The sequence below is a fragment of the Ranitomeya imitator genome, chromosome 5 (genome assembly GCF_032444005.1).
Source record: "Ranitomeya imitator isolate aRanImi1 chromosome 5, aRanImi1.pri, whole genome shotgun sequence".
Taxonomy (NCBI): Eukaryota; Metazoa; Chordata; class Amphibia; order Anura; family Dendrobatidae; genus Ranitomeya; species Ranitomeya imitator.
This window is the reverse complement of record NC_091286.1, coordinates 360,050,820-360,073,704: the sequence shown is the minus strand read 5'-3', so window position 1 is coordinate 360,073,704 and position 22,885 is coordinate 360,050,820. Positions and strand designations below refer to the sequence as shown.

Sequence of the window (22,885 nt, the reverse complement as noted above, 5' to 3'; positions counted from 1 at the left end):
TGATGAGTGCAACTGCAGTAGGAATTGATGTGCTTGTAAGAGATAATTATTAAAAATACAATATATTGGTACCTTGGTCATAATGCAGTAGATGCAATTTTGCTACCATTTTTCCACAATTATAGTCATGGATTTAAGGTATAAACTTACATTATAAAAGAGTGTTAGTATTTGGATACAAATAGACACATGTAGACGATTGAGACTAACAGCACAATATATGTGTATAAATGTATATTAAATACATGTGTATACTTGCAGGTTCAGGTGCAACGAGTTGATAAAAAACCCTTACAGGAAGAGGAGAGGGATGAAACAGTTACTGTCATGATTACGCAGTGGAGAGACTCGTCAGACAGCTCCACCACAGTGCGACAATATGCCATTTCGGAATCTGGTATCATTGATGTGGAGTTTCCTGTTTTACAGTCCATTCTCTGGATGACAATTAATGTGAGTAGAAATCAATTAGGGAATTTCATCTTACAGTGTAATGTATTTATGATTTTTTTATATTATAATTGTTAATACAACACGCTCATTCTCTCATTCTTTGTTTAGGTTGAATATCAAAATGTCAGTGAAATTTTCAGTTCGGATTTAGTATATACAAGTAATCCTTTTATAAACATCCAGATCCCAAATTCATCATTGAAGGTAATAGAAATATGGGACACAATTAATTTACACCATTCCATTTATTTTTTTTGTCTGTTAAAGATGCCGTACTGCATTGTATATGACTCTCCCTGTTGCCTCACTAGGGGCTGATGGTAACATCCAATGCAAGGGACATGCTAGTCACACAAATGATCATAGTGATGAGGCAGGGGTTAAATTCATTAAAGGGTGTATGCCACTTATATCACCTAAAAAAAACCTGCAAATTTTATTGTAAATTTTGACTAATTTTCAAAAATGGTGAGAAAGAGGGAGCTCTGAGCTTCTCCAGAGTATTTATTAGGGAGCTTGAAGTGGCTAGGTTGTGTTGTGAAAAGTAATTGAAAGAACAAATAGCACTTCTAAAACATTTGACAATGAATATAATAATAAATATTATACTACAGTTAAAGTATATATGTATTCATGTGTTTAAATGCAGGTTGGAGAAGAATTTAACATACAGGTTACAACCCACCTGAAGATAATGGAAATTTATTATGTGGTATGTAGTGACTACAATTCAATTCTAAAACTGTCTTTATACCATAATGAACCCCCATGTTTATACTATATAGAGTGTTTATATAAGGAATAGTGTACCCCCTGTATATAACTAGAGAATTTACCCTTCCTGATGAGTACCAAGAATATATAAAGCTGCTGGTCTGGTGTATTTATACAGGTCTCAAAATTCTGAGGAACTTCTAATTTTCGCAACAATTTGTAGTAGGGAGTAAATGATCTAAAATACTTTTCTCAATATGATGTCAAAGTGATTCAATACCTTTCCTAAATGTGTTAAATCCAATCCGTTGTGCTTGAACAAGTGAATCTTAAAAGGGTTGTCCACTACTAGGACAACCCATTCTTGTTCTAAATGTTTGACGTCAATAAAATAAAAAAAGGATACTCCCCTACTGTGCCGGTGCTGTTACAGCGATTGTTATGACACATGAGCCTGGCTCTCAATCAGCGCTGGCATCACTGCCCCTGCCTTTATAAGTATTAAACATCAAGAAGAAGTCAGGGCAGCAGCTGCTCTCTCAATTCTTCTTGATGTTCAATATGTCTGAAAGTGGGAACAGTAATGCCAACACTGATTGGGCACCAGGCTCACATGTCATAACAACCACATGAGAACCGTTGGAACACAACTCTCGACACCGCTGGAATGGCGTGACATGGGAAGTGAGTATGAGCTTTTTTTATTTTATTGGTGCCAAACATTTAGATCAAGAATGAGTTTGTCTTAGTAGTGGACAACCCCTTTAATAGGAATATCAGTCATAGTTTCAGAATCATAACTTAAAGGGAAAATAACGCTATTAACCTGCAGATATTAGAAAACAGCTAGAAGAGTATAACCCAATAAGATAAAACATAACTTTTACTCATACTATTAAAACATGGACAAAACAATACAACAAACAATAGTGCTCACGCCGAAAACTGTGCTCTAATAAAAAACTGGTTTGGTCTCACCAATTATGGACGCAGGGTACCCATACCGATGAAGAAAGGTCCCTGGGAGGGTCCAATAGATGTAGGGTAAAACAACAAGAGGGACGGGGGACCTTCTTACTAAACCCCTGTCGTGCCCCAGCAATGACTCCTGTCCTCACAAGGACAGGCCCAAATGTGCCCTACTATGGACTCCCCCCACCATATATAATGTAGTACTTCTCCTCTCACATTATATATGGTGGGGGGAGTCCATAGTAGGGCACATTTGGGCCTGTCCTTGTAAGGACAGGAGTCATTGCTGGGGCATGACAGGGGTTTAGTAAGAAGGTCCCCTGTCCCTCTTGTTGTTTTACCCTACATCTATTGGACCCTCCCAGGGACCTTTCTTCATCGGTATGGGTACCCTGCGTCCATAATTGGTGAGACCAAACCAGTTTTTTATTAGAGCACAGTTTTCGGCGTGAGCACTATTGTTTGTTGTATTGTTTTGTCCATGTTTTAATAGTATGAGTAAAAGTTACGTTTTATCTTATTGGGTTATACTCCTCTAGCTGTTTTCTATTATCTACCTCAAGAGTTGTGCAACAGCTTGGTTATTCTAAGCTGTAGCTGCTATATAACCTGCAGATATGCAGTTAATCAGCATGCTAATAGCGTTGTTATGCTGACCGCTGCCTACACGTAGCTGAATGCAGCAGGGAGAAAATGAACTTTATTCTCCCCGCTAGCATTCCATTTCAGTCACGAGGTTGGGGTGCCACTGGGTCAGTCATTGCTCTGAGAATACAGAGCGGCCACTGTAACCATGCCCCGTTCCTGACTGACTGCCAGCCTCAATGCAAAGCGAGTGTCAGTCAGGGCTGGGGCGCAGTTACAGCAGTCGCTCTTTATTCTCAGAGCGATGGCTGAACCAGTGATGCCCCACCCCCATGACTGAAACCAAATGCTGACGCGGAGAATAAAGTTCAATTTCTCCCCACAGCATTCGGCTATGTGTAGGTTCCGGACAGCATAGCTTTATTTCTGGTGATAGGTTCCCTTTAAAGTTCATGATCCCCTATGCAAAATCTCAGACAGGGCTCCCAATTATCATTATTAATAGCATTGGTCTTCTCATATCTCTTTTACGCTCTGAGTCCAGGTGAGAGTTCAATCCCTGCATGGTTTTTAGTTTATATATAACTTTGATTATACTGTATAGTTAATGTAACCTAACCTGCACAAATATAAATAAACTTATAATACTCCATATTAGAAATGTTATATTTCTGTAACAATGCATGATGTGCTAAATTGTATTTCTTTGTAGGTGATCTCCAGAGGCTTGGTTGTGTTCACTGGGAGGAACAGTACAAATTTTAGCCTTATTCCAGAAGCTTCTTGGGCACCATCAGCTCAACTAACTGTTTATTGGCTTAATAACAGTGTTAATTTTGGTGATATTATGCAAATATCAAAAACATTATCTATTAAAGGAACATTGAACAACAAGGTAATGTTTCTAATAAAAAAAATGTTCGAAAAGTTTATAATACACACTCCTTAACATTGAAACTACAACACCTATAGGGAAAAGTTGTGGAATTACAGTAATCACAGGATTGAAAGCCATGATAAACGATAAAAAATTGTAAAAAAAAAAAGAAGTCAAAACATCTTGAAATATTCATTATAGAGTATGAGCACAACATGCAGAAATACAAGCAATTACAGACTTTGGCATGTTATCCAGGAGGTTATTAATGGTTGAGGAATCTACTGCAAACAGAATTCACTTGCTCATACAAATCACCAAGATCCGCTGCTGGCAGCACCCTTTGCAATTGTTGACCAATTATTTCCCAGAAGTGCTTGAGGGGAGACAAGTCCAGAGATGCTGCAAGCCATGGTAGAACGTTTAGGCCATGCAGGCTGCTCACAGTAACATGTGTAACATGCGTCATATCTTTGTCATGTTGAAAAACAGCTCCTGTGACACTTTGGAGAAATGTCCATTCTGCTAGTTTCATGACTAAATCGTAAAGCACCATGAAATAAATGTCGCTATAATAATAAATAATAGTAATAATTATAATGCTTAGCATTTAATGTACCTGAATGAAGACTTATAGGGCCTGGCTACAGGACTGCCCTTCACTATAATCCTGGGGTAGCACTGATGTCATGTTCCTTCCTGAAGGTCTTTTGCTAAACAGGACAGACCTCCATTCCAGCCTCCAATGCCATCTTGCTATGCACCATGATTGTTTTTGACAGTGGTGGCATAAGGTCATGAAGATGGCTTCATAAGGGTACGTCACAATGGATCTACTCCCGGTATTATGGTGTGCGGTAGCATAGCGTATGGTAGCTGGACCTTTTTAAATTTTAGTCCAGGTACACTAACAATGCAGTGGTACAGTTGTAAAGTTATTTCTCCAATCTGTCGCAGGAGCTGTTTTTCAATCCACAAATCAGGCTGTGCATTATTTTGCTACTGTGATCAGCCTGCATGGTCTAAACTTGATTGGCAGAATATTCCTCAGACAACCATTAATAACCTCACTGACAGCATGCTAAGGCATAAATGCATGTGACGCTCATTTTCAACACTGAATAAATTGAGATGTTAAAATTTTTTAGTTTCTATTGTTTTCATGATTTTCATATAATTCCTATGTCTATCGATCTTGTTATTGACATAATACCATGACAAGGGTTGGACTGGCGAACCAGAGAACCGGAGAATCCTCCGGTGGGCTCTGGCTTCTCCTTCAGGAGAGTTCATAGTGCAAACCTTGCAGCTGCTAAGGGGCTCTTCAGTGGGAGAGAAAGGTGGGCCCTCAGAATCAAATCCTCCAATGGGCCCAATGCACTTTTACATCAGACCCACAAAATAGACACAAAGGCCTCGATTCAGCAAAGCAAATTTGTGAGAATTCTGACATAAATTTCTTTGAAAAGTCGCAGAATGTTGTCGCAATTCGTTGTGATGGGGCGTGACTCCATGGCTTGCCTAATTCATGATGAGCTGTGACGTTACTTACGCTAGAAATCTTATTTCAGTCTGGGACTGGAGTAAGATTTCCAGCATGGCGTACGGAGGCACACTCCTCTAGTCAGGCGCTCCCGATTCATGAAGACTCGTGCCCTTCTTCATGAATCAGGAGTGGCTGACTTCAACATGCTGCCTCATCATGATCGGCGAGAAGTTTGCTGGTCCTGATGAATCGGGCCATTATATTTTATCTTTTTAGCAGTAGAGACTTACATGTTTTCCCCGTTAGCATTTCATTATTATTTCCTGATTACTTCCTACGGTACACCAAATACAGCGGTGGTGACTTTTCATATCTGAATCTTTTAGGTTTCTCTGTCATGGAGTAAAAGTACGGCACATCCATTAGAACACATGTGCTTATCTGTTAATGTCAATGAACCCCATTCCTTGGTTGGTCTGAGAGTCAGTGAAAAAAGTTCATTGCTTCTGGGAGATGGAAGTGATCTGACGACAAACAAAGTAAGTATAGGTGGCGAGTGAATATTGAAGAGTGATAGTTAGTGATGTGGGAATTTATATTTTATCAAATGTTTCTTTCCACTGCACCTACAAAGTTTTTCCATGTGGCTATTTTACAGTACATTCTTTTGATAGTGATTATTTTTTACATAATTTATGCACTTGGATGTTGGATATCAATAGACTGTTAAAAAAAAATATGCAATGAACTTATAAGCCTTTACAGTCCATTTCTTTAAATACCCAGAGGTAACGCATGGCAGCATACAGAGCGCCGATGGGTACTCATGATAATTTGTCATGCTTTATTTTGATACTGTGGCACTTTACCTTTTTTTTTTTATAAAAATGAAATAAAAATATTGTCTATAGGACACTTATTAACTCTGACATTTACAGTTAAGTTGTCTTAATGCTTTCTTTAGCTCTCACTAATGTAACATTTCCTTACATTTTTAGATTTATGATGAACTGATGTCTTACTATCAGGTATCTAAAGTACTTGTTATTATCTGATATTTTTGAAAAACACACAAACTGTAATAAGGGGGTCACTTGTCAGAGTGTACACATGTTTTCAATGGGTGAGAGAGGAATTAGCCCTTGCCAAGACAAAGGGATCGGACATTAAAAGTTAACCTATAAGAGAAAGCAAATCCTTAAAGAAATGACACCCAAGAATTAAATTGTACGCTAGTCTCCAAAGTATTGCGACCCAGGAGAAATGGGTGGAGCAACCAAACTCCCAATATTGATATTTAAAATGTGTTTATTTTATTGAAATTCCTTAAAATAAAAGACAATATTTGGAAAAGCAACGTCACTCCAGGAAAGAGACATAGGATAATCCAGACAAATAAAAAAATAATTCATTTAATCATACAATATTGAAATACATAGTCTAAATATAAATATGCAGCCATCAGTATTAGTAGTAAAACACAAACATATTACATTTTGCATTGGTGTAGTTCTAAACAAGCAAAAGATGATGAGGTATTGCCCACTAGTATGTGAAAAAATGCAACCTCAGTATTATCAAGAAATAACATGTTCAGCATACTTAACATACAGTACTTAGTCTTTGCCTGGATTAGGTGTCCGTGTGTCCCAATGCATGTTTCATCCTGCTCCCTCAGGGGAGCCTAATGAATTAGTGTTTGTTTGTCTGGATTATCATCTGTCCCTTTCCTGGATTAACTTTGCTTTTTAAATATTGTCTTGCACTTTAACGAATTTCAATAAAATAAACACATTTTAAAAATCAATTTACGAAGTTTGGTTGCCCCATCTGTTTCTTTTGCGTTGCTATACGTACTAGAATAGCGTACAATGACATTTAATATGCCTGATCAATGGCAAAACTTGAAACTTTTGGGCCTCAATGCAAATTCTCCAACAAGTCTCCTAACTCTCATGGGTTTGTAATAGTATCAGTCTACTAATATTGGCTAAAGAGTCATTTGGGCCCCTTATCCACAAATTCATGAGTGAGGCTGCAAACCCTGCACTTATTATTCTTATACCCCTGTGCCTGACTAATCTTTTCTGCCATGTCATCATTTGTGGAGAGAAATCAAATCCTGCAACAATATTAAAAAGTCAGCATTTTACAATGTGTGGTTTAAATAATCTGTATTCTGTTGACAAATGTCGTATTTTTTTAGTGCACGACATGCTTTGATTCTGTAAACATATACTGTATGTAAGCACATATTTTTACAACATCAATGAACTTTATTTTATTAAAATCATTCAGCAAAATGCGGTTTTCATTTTTCTAATCAGGGCCCTCCGGCAAGCATGACTGATGCTGTGATCCAAAATAAATACGGTACGTCTGAGTGCATTTTCTAAGGACATCTGGGGATGTCAAAAATTTGACTTTGATTCTCCAGTAGAATGCTTGCACATGTTGACAAACAATGGAATTTCTGATTTAATCTATTACTTTAGAATATCATACAGTAACAATGATAAAATGGTAATTTACTGCATGCAAATTTACTATCGAATTCAATGTTCAATGTATTAATCTAAATGCAGTACAATGTGCACGCTATTGGTTGCTGCAGAATTGTATTTTTAGGGTTCATTCAGAAAAACGTACAATCGGTCCTTATGTTTTCTATATGCAAAACAGATAACATATAGATAGCACACTGATCAATGCAAGTCAATGGGGTAGTTCATAAGACTGCTTTTACACAAGGACCGATGGTCTACTTGTTAAAAATGGCAGCATCTACTGGATCAGACTCATCCATTATAAGTCAATAAAAACTAGATCATGTGTGGGTTACTATCCATATATAATGCGTTTTTTATGGATCCATTATAATTATTAAGTAAATAAATTTTTACCTTTATTATTTATGAAATTATTCAAGCAATAATCAGATGCCATTGGGATATAAAAACAGACACACCAATGTAAAAAAACATATCCCAAAGGAATGTAAAAAAGGACATAAAGGTGTAGAAAATGGCCATACGGATTACGTATGGGTCACATTACGGATGACAAATCGTCTTTGTTTTCTAGATGAAAAACAGACAATTTTGCATACGCTCATTTGCACCCGGCCTTATGACTACTGCAAGGTTGTAAGTGAGTTAGAGTTCTGTATTGAAAACTAAGATCGATAGTTTACTTTCCTTACCCTAAAAATGAATGAAAAAAATTAATAAGTAAAAAAAGAACAAAACACTAAACTTTATTGTGGTGAGAAATGGCCCATGGCCTAGATGATGCCCAGGGTCTTAAAAAAACAAAAACAAAATAGACACACAGAGTCTATATAGTTTTATACTTTGTGTACCACCACATGTGCATGAGCCGCTGATAATATATCAAACAGAAATGTAATGTTTCTAAAGTTTATTTTTCACAAAGTCCTGAGTACTTATACACTTACCTCATACTATTAATGTATTTATTTTAATGTAATTATTAACAATAATTACATTTCACTGCATGTCCAAATAATACACCTCTCAGCAATGTTACTGCTTCATCATTTTTTTTACATTTCTTGCAGAATACATTCCTCCTAGTAGACAACGCTCTGTGTTGCCTTTAAGACATGCAGAAATTCCTATACCAGAGGTCTGGATCTGGCAGGAAAATAATATAAGGTTGGTTAAAAATGTTAATTAATGCAAATTAAATATTCTTAGGATTTCAGTTTACACTTAATGTCATATAGCAATGATGACTTATATTGGATGCCACATCTAGGAAACAATTGGAATTGATGTAGAATAGGAAATGGTGCATGTACCTGTGCATCTCCGGCTGTCACTAAATGTCTAGCAAGAGTTGATACCTGAAATATTTATATTAAAAGCTTTCCAAGTTACAACCCGCTCCTGTGTTTCAGTGTTAGTTCTATGCCTGTCAATAATTGGTTTTTATAGGATATTTGCCATTATATAATACTTACACAATAGTGAAACACAAATATATATTGTATATATTCTGATACAGGTTGATACTTTCTACTTGTCGATGCCTACAATAGACATTTCTGAAGTGCCCATTAGACCATAGACCTATTATGTTGATTAGAAATAAAATAAAGAGATTTACAAAGAGATTTCATATAAAGTAATTGTGTTTACAGTGTGTCCTAAGTAAGTAGAAAAGTAAAAGGGTAAAGTCATATTTACTAGACATGCTATAGGATCAAAGTGAGGAAACACCTTAGCTCCGGTCTACCCCCTCCCCAAGGGTGGTACAAACCCTGGGCACCTATAACTTGCCAAATCACTTCATGAATAATCCAAGTAATACACATGATGAAATTAATTCACAGCTCAAGTTTAACAGAAAATTTTAATGTGACGGTACCTGACAAGAACACATCATGGGTGGCCACTGCGTTTGTTATTTCTGAGCGACTTGGTCTTGGAGTAGTGGAAGAACCTGTGGAGGTAATATTTGTTTGGCATCTTTTCCATTTTTATAAAGTAAAAGGAAACAATATTAATCTTTAATATTATTTTGCTTTTATTTTGTCACAAGTGCTAAGCAACACAATCATGTATACAATATATCTATTTTTCTAATTTATTGTGAATAAATGTGAATATTTGTAAATCTCAAAATGTGTTATCAAAATGTGTTTTTTTCTCTAGATTTCAGCAGTTAAACCATTTTTAGTGTCATTAAACCTGCCATATTCGGTTACAAGAGGTGAACAGTTTATTTTGGAAGTCATCCTGTCCAGTTCCTTATCCAAGAACTTGGAGGTATGTTTAATCTATTATAGTAGGAGAACATATTAAAAGTCATTTAAAAACTGAATTAATTTTACAGCATTTTGTTTATTCTGTTATTGCTTTACCTGCCTAATTTGCTATCAATAAGAGTGAAATAACATATTATAAGTAGAGATGAATAGAGTTGAGCAAATTTGTTCGGATTCGGTCGCCGTATCTGAATTTGCCATATTCGTGCAATATTGGTACCCTATTCGTGCCAAATGTATGTTTGATGATCGGTTCCGAACATATTAAGTACTGTAGTTTCTACTCCCATTGACTCTAATGACATTCGGCTGTGTTCAACGAATATTGCAAAAACGATATTCGCTGCCGATCGTATTCGGAGCCAAATCCGAACAAATTCGCTCAACTCTAGAGATGAAAGGATCATTCAAAATTCGAATTCGCCTGTTAGTGCAGATTTTCAGGGATATTCAATGTTCATTAGTATGCCCTGAGCTCTTTGCAGACCCCAGGACATAATAAATGTAATGTGTAAGAAAAAAATAATCCTAATACTCACCTCTCCAATCACTGCTCTGCCCCTCTGCTCCTCGCCATCACTTGTTTGATCCTCTTTGATTGCCACCACTCACGCTGAAATCCCTGAGACTTCTGGCTTTGATGAAGCCTGGGAGGGTCCGTGCATACATGTACAAGGACACGTCGCCAAAATGTCATGAGACCATGACCTTTCTCGCCTCTCAGGCCTTATTAGGTCCTAGTTTGGAGAGTTTATCGTAAGCAGTGGCAATCTGAAGATGTGGCAAGGACTGAATGGATGACGCAGAGGGGCAAGAGAGTTGAACGGTAAAGTGAGTATAATTGATTACTATTACTTTAACATTTTGAGGACATTTTACAGTTCAGAAAAATGGTAGGCAGTGAATTTTGGCAAATGTCAATTTGTGAAAAATGTGAGTAGAATTCAATTACCGTATTCAATTCCACTCAAATATATTGGTTCATCCTTAATTATAAGGTATATGGTACACTCATACATGACCTGTGTTGAAGATCTGAGTTTAGAAGCCATAACTGCTGGGGGTTTGTTTATCAGCATGATTTTAGACACGGTGGATATATGCAATCTCTTCTTCTAACAGCAAGATAATATAAAAATTGCACTGGAATGGGACAGATTAAAAACAGTCAGCTTTAATAGAGTCACATGAAATCATGTAGGAGAATAGAGAACATTTTTTCAATGCATTCATTTTTGGCTTTCAGGTTTTGGTTTCTTTGGAACTTAATGACTCATTTGAAATATTTGTACCAAGAAGAATCTATATGGGCAGTGTGGCAAGCCAACATAGCGTAACTGTTCCCAGTCAGGGATTAACGAGAGTCTTATTCCCAATAAGACCAAAGAAACTGGGCAGCCTCCCAATCACTGTGAAAGCGATGTCAAATGTGGTTACTGATGTTGTAACGAAAACAGTACTGGTAAAGGTGAGTGATACGTACTAATAAAATAAAGGGATACGAAAACTAAAAAGAACAACTTATGAGAAAGAAACTGTATAAATTATAATTATTCATAGTTATTACTATTATTATTATTAATTTATATAGCACCATTAATTCCATTGTGCTGTACATGAGAAAAGGGGTTACATACAGGGTTATAGATATCATTTACAGTAGACAAATTTACAATGATTGACTGGTACAGAGGGGATAGGACCCTGTCCTTGCGGACTTACATTCGAGTTAAGTATACCTGTATAAGTACACATTTGTCAAAGTTATCAAAGCAGGAAATAAGTGAGTAGTGATCCCATTGACTAACAGTGCAAAAATGTAAAATTTACAGATGCACTTGTTTCTCCAACAGGCTGAAGGGGTGAAGTACTCGCATTCACAGACGGTTGTGTTTGAGCTCATTGGTGAGGGAAATACATCGAAAACTATATCAAACAACATTTCATTTACTTTCCCTAATGATGTGGTACCTGGCAGTGAAGAAGTGTATATCACTGTTACTGGTAGGAACACTTTTTTTTACAATTATGCACTGTCATACATTGGTTGTCTGTGACCTTAAGTACTCCTGTACAGATACATTTGTATCTGCATAGTGAATGTTGAGAATATATGCAAGGGCCTTCATGTTCCCTATGAGAAATTGTGTAAATTGTGCAGGATATAAAGCACTCATGAGAGGTTTACCTAGGTAATAAGAATGAAAGTGGCCATAGTGAAGAAACCCTCTAAGATTTGACAGGCTCAGTATCAGGAATAGGGACTATGTGGTTCATGGTCCTCTTTTGGGAAAGTATGGATGGTTAATGCCCACCCATTTAAGTCTTTTGGATATAGTTAATTTAGGCATCCTAAAAAAAAATTTCAATTCTTTAAAATTGATGATCTATATTTAGGCTACTCATCAAGATAAAATAGTGGAGCTGTCTCTGAAGCCTACGATAATCAGCTCTTTAAAGAGGTTGTGACTCTCTATCAATCATCAAGTCTCTATTGGTTACATTGTTGGTACAGCATAGTGCCCTTCTTTTAGTAATGGCTGGTATTACAGCTCAGTCTCATTCTCCTAAATGAGATAACTCTGTAGTGCATTGTTCACTATAACTCACAAAATCTTTTTTCATTCAGTTGAATAAGACAAGGTGGTAATACCTGTCACAGCCACTACTAGCAGTAGTGAGCCATGCCTGGTAAACAATAATAGGAGGCAGGGAGTCCCTTTCAAATCAAATGTAATCTTACTAAGAAGCTGTTGGTGTGATTATAACAGGAAATATGCCAAAGGCTCCCCAGGAAATTGGTCACAGCATTATGTCATGCCATCCTCAGAAGAGCGAAGAGCTAGTGCTGACAATGCTGAAATTGCACCAGCATTGGTGCTGAATATAAGTATTAGTATTTTACTGGGGGGGAAGCATAGAGATTCAGAAGGGGTTGCCCGATTAATGAACATCCCCTTTAATACTTTTTTTTATGTCCAATATGAAACATTGATAAATTAGTTTGACTCAAAACAAACTCATTTTTCCCCACATCAAGCAATCTTATCTTTAGGTAGCTGTATAATTCATCCCAAATTTGCAACTAATTATAAAGACTTCTAGCTTATCAGCATTTAGGGTAATACAATGCAAAACCCATATGCGCATCATTTATCAGACATGTCTAGTAAAAAAAAGACCCTACTGCCAATCACAGCTCAGCTCAGATCTGACACAAGTTTGACACAATGTCATAGTATTGGTAAAATGTATCAGTCTGCTGTTGAGCGCACAGGGTTCTGTGTAGACTGGAGGCAGGTAGAAAAGTCAGAGCTGTGAAGTGCGCCAGGTCGGAATTGGTTTCCAGCCACTGGGTAGAAACAAGAATGTTCTCAAGAATGTTCAAATTATGTCTAGAATATAGAAATCGATCAATTAGTATGTGCCGTTGTTATTATTATTATTAGCAATGATTATCTGAATAAACAGTGGATATTATTTCACACTAAGTCAATATATCCAAATCTTTTTACATAACCTATGTCTCTATGAATGTTTTAACAGGAGATCTCCTTGGGCCTTCAATAAATGGTCTTGAATCACTTATCGAGATGCCATATGGATGTGGAGAGCAAAACATGATCAACTTTGCACCGAACATTTATATTCTGCAATATCTAATAGCGACTAATAAGATAAACAGCGATATCAAAGAAAGGGCCATAAGCTTTATGGAACAAGGTAACTTTTGAGATACAAATCTGCATCACGCATACTTACAGGCAAATTATTAGTTCCCTGTGTGATCATTTACTGGGCAAATAATAGATCAGAATATGTTCAGATTTAACCGATGATTGTAATAACGACCAGTGACTAGAGGTGACATTTACAATGTAGTTATAATCACAATGTATATTTTATGTTTAGGCTATCAGAAGGAGCTAACCTATAAGCGATTTGATGGATCTTTTAGTGCATTTGGAAATGCAGATTCCTCTGGAAGTACCTGGTGAGCAAATCCAATATGTCATTAACTTATTATATAAACTGTTAAGTCATTTTGACAGTCCTCAATTCCATAAAGTCATCCCAAGTCAATGTCAATGTAAAGATGTAACATAGTAACATAGTAACATAGTAACATAGTTAGTAAGGCCGAAAAAAGACATTTGTCCATCCAGTTCAGCCTATATTCCATCATAATAAATACCCAGATCTACGTCCTTCTACAGAGCCTAATAATTGTATGATACAATATTGTTCTGCTCCAGGAAGACATCGAGGCCTCTCTTGAACCCCTCGACTGAGTTCGCCATCACCACCTCCTCAGGCAAGCAATTCCAGATTCTCACTGCCCTAACAGTAAAGAATCCTCTTCTATGTTGGTGGAAAAACCTTCTCTCCTCCAGACGCAAAGAATGCCCCCTTGTGCCCGTCACCTTCCTTGGTATAAACAGATCCTCAGCGAGATATTTGTATTGTCCCCTTATATACTTATACATGGTTATTAGATCGCCCCTCAGTCGTCTTTTTTCTAGACTAAATAATCCTAATTTCGCTAATCTATCTGGGTATTGTAGTTCTCCCATCCCCTTTATTAATTTTGTTGCCCTCCTTTGTACTCTCTCTAGTTCCATTATATCCTTCCTGAGCACCGGTGCCCAAAACTGGACACAGTACTCCATGTGCGGTCTAACTAGGGATTTGTACAGAGGCAGTATAATGCTCTCATCATGTGTATCCAGACCTCTTTTAATGCACCCCATGATCCTGTTTGCCTTGGCAGCTGCTGCCTGGCACTGGCTGCTCCAGGTAAGTTTATCATTAACTAGGATCCCCAAGTCCTTCTCCCTGTCAGATTTACCCAGTGGTTTCCCGTTCAGTGTGTAATGGTGATATTGATTCCCTCTTCCCATGTGTATAACCTTACATTTATCATTGTTAAACCTCATCTGCCACCTTTCAGCCCAAGTTTCCAACTTATCCAGATCCATCTGTAGCAGAATACTATCTTCTCTTGTATTAACTGCTTTACATAGTTTTGTATCATCTGCAAATATCGATATTTTACTGTGTAAACCTTCTACCAGATCATTAATGAATATGTTGAAGAGAACAGGTCCCAATACTGACCCCTGCGGTACCCCACTGGTCACAGCGACCCAGTTAGAGACTATACCATTTATAACCACCCTCTGCTTTCTATCACTAAGCCAGTTACTAACCCATTTACACACATTTTCCCCCAGACCAAGCATTCTCATTTTGTGTACCAACCTCTTGTGCGGCACGGTATCAAACGCTTTGGAAAAATCGAGATATACCACGTCCAATGACTCACCGTGGTCCAGTCTATAGCTTACCTCTTCATAAAAACTGATTAGATTGGTTTGACAGGAGCGATTTCTCATAAACCCATGCTGATATGGAGTTAAACAGTTATTCTCATTGAGATAATCCAGAATAACATCCCTCAGAAACCCTTCAAATATTTTACCAACAATAGAGGTTAGACTTACTGGCCTATAATTTCCAGGTTCACTTTTAGAGCCCTTTTTGAATATTGGCACCACATTTGCTATGCGCCAATCCTGCGGAACAGACCCTGTCTCTATAGAGTCCCTAAAAATAAGAAATAATGGTTTATCTATTACATTACTTAGTTCTCTTAGTACTCGTGGGTGTATGCCATCCGGACCCGGAGATTTATCTATTTTAATCTTATTTAGCCGGTTTCGCACCTCTTCTTGGGTTAGATTGGTGACCCTTAATATAGGGTTTTCATTGTTTCTTGGGATTTCACCTAGCATTTCATTTTCCACCGTGAATACCGTGGAGAAGAAGGTGTTTAATATGTTAGCTTTTTCCTCGTCATCTACAACCATTCTTTCCTCACTATTTTTTAAGGGGCCTACATTTTCAGTTTTTATTCTTTTACTATTGATATAGTTGAAGAACAGTTTGGGATTAGTTTTACTCTCCTTAGCAATGTGCTTCTCTGTTTCCTTTTTGGCAGCTTTAATTAGTTTTTTAGATAAAGTATTTTTCTCCCTATAGTTTTTTAGAGCTTCAATGGTGCCATCCTGCTTTAGTAGTGCAAATGCTTTCTTTTTACTGTTAATTGCCTGTCTTACTTCTTTGTTTAGCCACATTGGGTTTTTCCTATTTCTAGTCCTTTTATTCCCACAAGGTATAAACCGCTTACACTGCCTATTTAGGATGTTCTTAAACATTTCCCATTTATTATCTGTATTCTCATTTCTGAGGATATTGTCCCAGTCTACCAGATTAAGGGCATCTCTAAGCTGTTCAAACTTTGCCTTCCTAAAGTTCAGTGTTTTTGTGACTCCCTGACAAGTCCCCCTAGTGAAAGACAGGTGAAACTGCACAATATTGTGGTCGCTATTTCCTAGATGCCCAACCACCTGCAGATTTGTTATTCTGTCAGGTCTATTAGATAGTATTAGGTCTAAAAGTGCTGCTCCTCTGGTTGGATTCTGCACCAATTGTGAAAGATAATTTTTCTTGGTTATTAGCAGAAACCTGTTGCCTTTATGGGTTTCACAGGTTTCTGTTTCCCAGTTAATATCCGGGTAGTTAAAGTCCCCCATAACCAGGACCTCATTATGGGTTGCAGCTTCATCTATCTGCTTTAGAAGTAGACTTTCCATGCTTTCTGTTATATTTGGGGGTTTGTAACAGACCCCAATGAGAATTTTGTTACCATTTTTCCCTCCATGAATTTCAACCCATATGGACTCGACATCCTCATTCCCTTCGCTAATATCCTCCCTTAAAGTGGACTTTAGACAAGACTTTACATAGAGACAAACCCCTCCTCCTCTCCGATTTTTACGATCCTTTCTAAACAGACTGTAACCCTGTAAGTTAACTGCCCAGTCATAGCTTTCATCTAACCATGTCTCGGTTATTCCCACTATGTCAAAGTTACCTGTAGATATTTCTGCTTCTAGTTCTTCCATCTTGTTTGTCAGGCTTCTGGCGTTTGCGAGCATGCAGTTTAGAGGATTTTGTTTTGTTCCAATCTCCTCACTGTGGATTGTTTTAGAAATGTTCTTACCTCCCTTCTGAGTATGTTTTCCTGGGTCGTCTTTGTTCGAGTCTAATGTTTTTCTTCCCGTCCCCTCTTCTTCTAGTTTAACGCCCTCCTGATGAGTGTAGCGAGTCTTCTGGCGAATGTGTGTTTCCCAGGTTTGTTGAGGTGTAGTCCGTCTCTGGCGAGGAGTCCATCATACCAGTAATTCACACCGTGGTCCAGGAATCCAAATCCTTGTTGTCTGCACCATCGTCTTAGCCAGTTGTTTGCATCAAGGATCCTGTTCCATCTCCTGGTGCCATGCCCGTCATAATGTCATAAGACTGGGCTAAATGATGACAGTCTGATATTATACGGAGAAAAGCTCATCACTCAGGGTCTGAGCAGTAGAATTATGACAGTTTTATTTAAGCAATCCATTCTGGACCTTGATAAGAATGCTATGGATTGATGTGGCTGTGGTAGTTCAGCATGAAAGGGAAACATGACCATAGTTGTATGTGCAGAGGTGCTATCAAAACAAGAGAGTCAGAGTCCTTTTTGAATGAACGAGCCCTTTGTTCCTTTTGCGCACATACTGAAATGCCACAGCCATGTCAATTCGGTGCATTCTGATGAAAGTTTATCCCAAAACCTCAAATACATATTGCAACTGGATTGCTTAACTAAACTGTCATAGTTCTACTGCCTAAACCCTGATTGCTGAATATTTCGCTGTATATATTTACAGGACTGAATTCCTACTCAGGCACCCCTCCGCTGAAGGAGTGACGTACAGTACTGTATAACAGTAACACTAAATCCAAATTCATAGTGTGACCCTTACCAATTGCTTGGTCACTATGTTTACCTCCATATATCACAATACAAAAATAGGAGAAAACCATGGAGTTTGTTTAAAAATCGTACAAAATTCCTTTAATAACACATACGAAAAAATAATATATATACACTGAAATAACAGACAGACAATGAAAAATAATGTGTAGATACCTAAAATATACAGCGAGCCACATATCCATATAGTACCATAACAAATAATATGCGGTAACAGGTGAGAGACACCACCCACCTTATAACTCCAAAAGCAAATCAAAGATCACCCCCTCTGATAAAGTGGTCAGTGCTCTATTGCAGTAAACATAGCCCCTCCCGTTTAGGGCCTGTCAATGTAGTAAACCATATTATCAACCACAGAGGTAGGGAGATAAAAGGTGAGGGGAGAAGGAGGGAGGTAAAGATGTCTCCTCACCACATATGGCTGCGCTGACAGAACGTCCCCGACGCGCGTTTCGCCGCTTCTTAGCCCTGCTTTTCTCAAGGGGACGTTCGGTCAGCGCAGCCACATGTGGTGAGGAGACATCTTTACCTCCCTCCTTCCCTTCTCCTTGGTATGGTACTATATGGATATGTGGCTCGCTGTATATTTTAGGTATCTACACATTATTTTTTATTGTCTGTCTGTTATTTCAGTGTATATATATTTTTTTGTATGTGTTATTAAAGGAATTTTGTACGATTTTTAAACAAACTCCATGGTTTTCTCCTATTTTAGTACTGTATAACAGTATGATATTATTTATGGTAGATTAGAGCAATGCATGTCTTGTTATAAGAAAAGATCCAAATGGAATACAAATAGCCATTTTGTTTCTACCATATTATTTACTTTTCTCTGTTTATATTGGTAAAGGATACCTAAAATATTGCTTGTGTTTTTGGATCCTGCCAGAAGGTCAGATACTGTAGTTCTTTTATGAAGGCAACTGTGCCATGCCTGAAACCTCTCTTGTTTCTATGCAGGAGAGTATTTGGGTATGATGGAGTTGCCCTGATATCTGTACTAACCACTTTGCCACCTGTGCGCATAATGTCCAATTAAAAATTCTAGCAGAAGTCTGGAATATGGGAGTTAACTCTTGCCCTTCTACTCTACAAATGGAAACTCAAAAATGTACATTTAATGAAAATTTTGTAATGTATAAAAATAATTCAGCTCTTAAAGTACAAAAATTCTATTTGTCCTTCAGGTTGTCAGCATTTGTTTTCAGATGCCTTCTCCAAGCCCGCACATTTCTATACATAGATCCAACCATCTTAAATAAAACAATTGAATGGATGGTGCAGTACCAAGACCCAAACACTGGAATATTCTCTGAGCCGGGACATGTTATCCATGTGGAAATTCAGGGAGGACAGAATGGTCCCATCACCCTCACTGCCTATATACTAACTGCACTGCTAGAAGATCAGTACTACAGGGTAAATATGATACCGCGTGTAGGAGTTTATTAAAAAAATTCATTGTAACTTGAATTGTACTTATAGAAATGTGAATGAGGCTTTTTGCAACTTCAATTGAAATCTATAAAACTTGCATAACCCATGCGTTATCTTGTTTTTAAAGGAAAACTATAATGATAAAATGACTTGTTTTTTATTTTTTTTAAACTTTTGGCAATGTTTTATTTTCTACAAATCACAATATGTATTAAAACTAAAAATATAGAATTTTTCACACTGGCCACTGGGACCTTTTTAGACACTAACTTCCTGATGTTTCAGGAAACAGCACACTGACAGACCCCGGCCCCATTGTTTGTATTCGGGGGTCTAATGGTCAAGGTCAGCTGTGACATCACATATTGTGATTGGTAGATCCTGTTTTACCAGCTGTGTGTAAAGATGTGTCCTCTCATTGTAATCCTGCCTCTGAAGATAAGCCTTGCTGAAAACCCTTCCTGAAGGGACAGAAACTGTGGGTCTGATTCACTAAGACTGGCATTTCTAACATCAGTCTTAATAAAGTGCTTGCTGTAGTACGATATGTAACATTCATTAAGACGCGCGCATCAATTCATGAATTTGCCACAAATTCTCTATGACGTGCTACTGTACACCTTGCCAGAAATGTTACTCCAGTCTGAGACTGGAGTAGCATTTCTGGAGTAACAAAAACTCTGTCAATTTTTATTAATTTGACTGGATGGCATAGTCATAGCCCATCCCAGCCTGACTCCTGCCGATATCCCTCATTTTGGCAGAGCTGCTACAATCACCAAATATCTCTCTGCATTGCCCAGAAATTGTTCAACTTTTCAAAGCATTTCATGGCAGTTTTTTGGCATAAAAAACCAAAGAAAAACAGGATTCATAAAAAATAACCTTTATTAATATATACTACTAAAAAACTCTAATCATTAAAACACAATAGCATTGGGCATTGTTTTGGGGATAAGATTTTGATCGAGTACTGCTTTTGTCATCTCCTTATCATCATCTCCTACGGCGTTACCCGGATTTCGGGATCTCGTGCCGCAGCTCACAGATGAGTATCTTTGATCTTACTGTGCTAATCATTGAATTACCATGCTGCTGTGACTAATTGTTTCTGTACCCTTTATTATTAAGGGTTAAGTCTGAGTCAGTACGGGGCTTTTTGTGACGATAACTCTGCTATAATTATCGGTCCTATGCCCTTTATCATTTTGGCACTTTGCACTTTATTATTGCCGTTTGTACTTGTATGATTGGAGATTGATGTAATAGCCTATTTTTTTGTCCATATAAGGGGGCTTTCTGGTTTTTTGAGCTTCAAAGGGTTCTAGAGTATATATTTTTTTGGTGGTTTTTTCTCTCAGTTTTTTGGCATAAAAGTTTTGATGAATTTGCCCTTAAGTAAATCTAAAAATCCCCAATGGCCAGTTTGAATATTGTAATTCATGATATGTAAACTATGTAAACTACTGTTATAGTATGTAAATTACCGTGTTAAGGAAGTTGAGACCTAAAACAAAGAACAGCTGAAAATTGATAACAAAGGAGCTAGCGAATGACTCTTTGGATTACCAAATGTTTGAAAATGCATGTCAATTAAACCAAATTAATGCAATTTATAAAAAAGAATGTGAGCTGAATGCTTCATAATGTTCTGTAAAATAGCACATTCTGCATTCAAAATTAATATTTTCTTTTTAATTTTAGAATCTCTACGCATCCAGAGTTCAGAAAGCTGTGCAATATCTTGAAAAGAAATTTGATGAAGGAATTGTTAGCAATTATACTCTTTCAATAGTAGCATATGCTATGTCATTGGCCAATAGCTCCAAGGCACATGATGCTCTTACTCTGCTCAATTCAAGGGCAGAGTCAGGCACCACAGGTTAGTATATAATTATTCCTCCAATTCCATGCTTTAAGGAAAATCTCAGAACGTCAGTATTAGTTAAAGGGATTATCATGGATTATTATTTTTTTTACTAAGGGTCCAAGAACGAACAGGCAGGTAGATTCTAACCACTCCTTTCAGCAACTCTGCAGCTTCCGATGACTTCACATTGACAGCAGCTGCTTTTCTTCTGGTCCTCTCTGTTGATGGGGTGTTAATGCCAATGTCATGCTGCTTGACAGTTGGCTCCCCGCTGCCTAACTGCGGAGACCTGGCTGTCAATCAGCATGACACCGGCCATCATGCCCCATCAACAGTACAGCTCAAGAGAGGAAGAGCTATTCTGTTGACATAAAGCAGCAGAATCGAGAAGAGGAGGAGTCTATGACCGCTCTGAGCCGGTGCCATGTTGAACCAGCAGGTAGTTAGCAACTACCTGCCTGTTAGTTCTTAGACCCATAGTAAAAAAAATAACATAGACCCAGAAAAAAGTTATAGAAGAAGCTAGTACAACCTGTATACATTTATCAAATTAAGAATAAGGCTACTCAATCACGTTTTGATACACTCTCAAGCTATGATAGTAAATCTGGCTGTGCAGAAATCCAGGATGTTTGGTTTCTGATGACTATTGAGCTATGGTCATGATAATTTGTAACAAAACAACCATGTCCTGTCATTAGTCGCAGTGTAGCAGCATGACATACAGTAAGTACATATACAGTATATACATTTACAAAATATAAATACATTAATATCATTTTTGCATCATTTTATTTCATAATAAGGAACCAAGTTTTGGTCTTCTCCAACTGAAGTGTCAAACTATTACTGGCAGCCAAGAACAGTAGACATAGAAACTGCAGCATATGCCCTGCTTTCCCACTACCAGCTGGGAAGAATTGAGGATGGTATTCCGGTTATGAAATGGCTGAGTGAACAAAGAAATCGTTTTGGAGGATATTCATCCACTCAGGTAAAACAGAGAAAACAATGCCATTCAGAAAACCCATCTTGAAATACCCTATTACTATCTGAAGGTCTCCCATTTAGTAGTCTCATCAAGTAATCCAAGTGGAGAGCAGCTAATAAGAGAATGCCACTCTAGCAGTTCAATACATTGTGCAGATAGCCTCTTGATATTCAGATAACCGATTAGTTTATTTTAGGTAAAAAGTTGAGAGTTTCCCATTCAAGATCTTCATTTGTTATCCAGAGTGTATGTCACTCTGTAGGACCTGGCATGTCTATACTTCATGCAGCTCATTGATTTAATGGGAACTGCGTAATTCTTTTTTTTTCCTGTGGAATCGCTGCAGGAAAACTTACACATATTGCCAGGTTGCCATACAGAGTTTAGATGATTGTTTAAATGGTCTAAAAAGTTTGTATCTAGTCGATAATTCAACACAATTTATAGGATATCTCATAAATTGTTGATGACTGGAGCTACGACTGCTTAGATGTCCACTGATCCCCAGAGCAAGTCTTTGCAGAACCCCATTGGAATGGAAATGCAATATACACACCACCACTCAATTTATTGTCCTTGTAACTGCTTGGCTATCTATGAGAAAATAAACGGGATAGAAATGCCCATGCTCAACAACCACTCCGTTCAGATGGGGTCTGCCCCCTTTTTTTGGGATTTGTTGACATAACAGTACATACTGTGATTTATTTTACATATATTTTCTTAGGACTCTTATAACACAAAAAACTATAGAAGGCAGACAACACCATTATTGAAAACAATTCAGCTGATAGGTAATGATGAGTACAAATGTGTCTCTGCA

At 37.6% G+C, this 22,885-nt stretch overlaps 1 protein-coding gene across 1 annotated transcript in view; it reads left to right on the top strand.

The window, feature by feature from the left end:
* The first annotated feature begins 279 nt into the window (after positions 1-279).
* LOC138637693 (CD109 antigen-like) overlaps positions 280-22,885 on the top strand; it is a 34,132-nt gene continuing 11,526 nt past the window's right edge. The window contains exons 1-17 of the mRNA XM_069726555.1: positions 280-453; positions 562-657; positions 1,103-1,165; positions 3,437-3,619; positions 5,474-5,626; positions 6,086-6,115; positions 7,415-7,460; positions 8,668-8,764; positions 9,445-9,562; positions 9,767-9,880; positions 11,126-11,347; positions 11,733-11,883; positions 13,426-13,602; positions 13,792-13,873; positions 18,952-19,183; positions 20,906-21,083; positions 21,878-22,065. Of these exons, the coding sequence (XP_069582656.1) occupies positions 328-453; positions 562-657; positions 1,103-1,165; positions 3,437-3,619; positions 5,474-5,626; positions 6,086-6,115; positions 7,415-7,460; positions 8,668-8,764; positions 9,445-9,562; positions 9,767-9,880; positions 11,126-11,347; positions 11,733-11,883; positions 13,426-13,602; positions 13,792-13,873; positions 18,952-19,183; positions 20,906-21,083; positions 21,878-22,065 (2,256 nt within the window). The 5' untranslated portion in view covers positions 280-327. The remainder of the gene's footprint in view (positions 454-561; positions 658-1,102; positions 1,166-3,436; positions 3,620-5,473; positions 5,627-6,085; positions 6,116-7,414; positions 7,461-8,667; positions 8,765-9,444; positions 9,563-9,766; positions 9,881-11,125; positions 11,348-11,732; positions 11,884-13,425; positions 13,603-13,791; positions 13,874-18,951; positions 19,184-20,905; positions 21,084-21,877; positions 22,066-22,885) is intronic.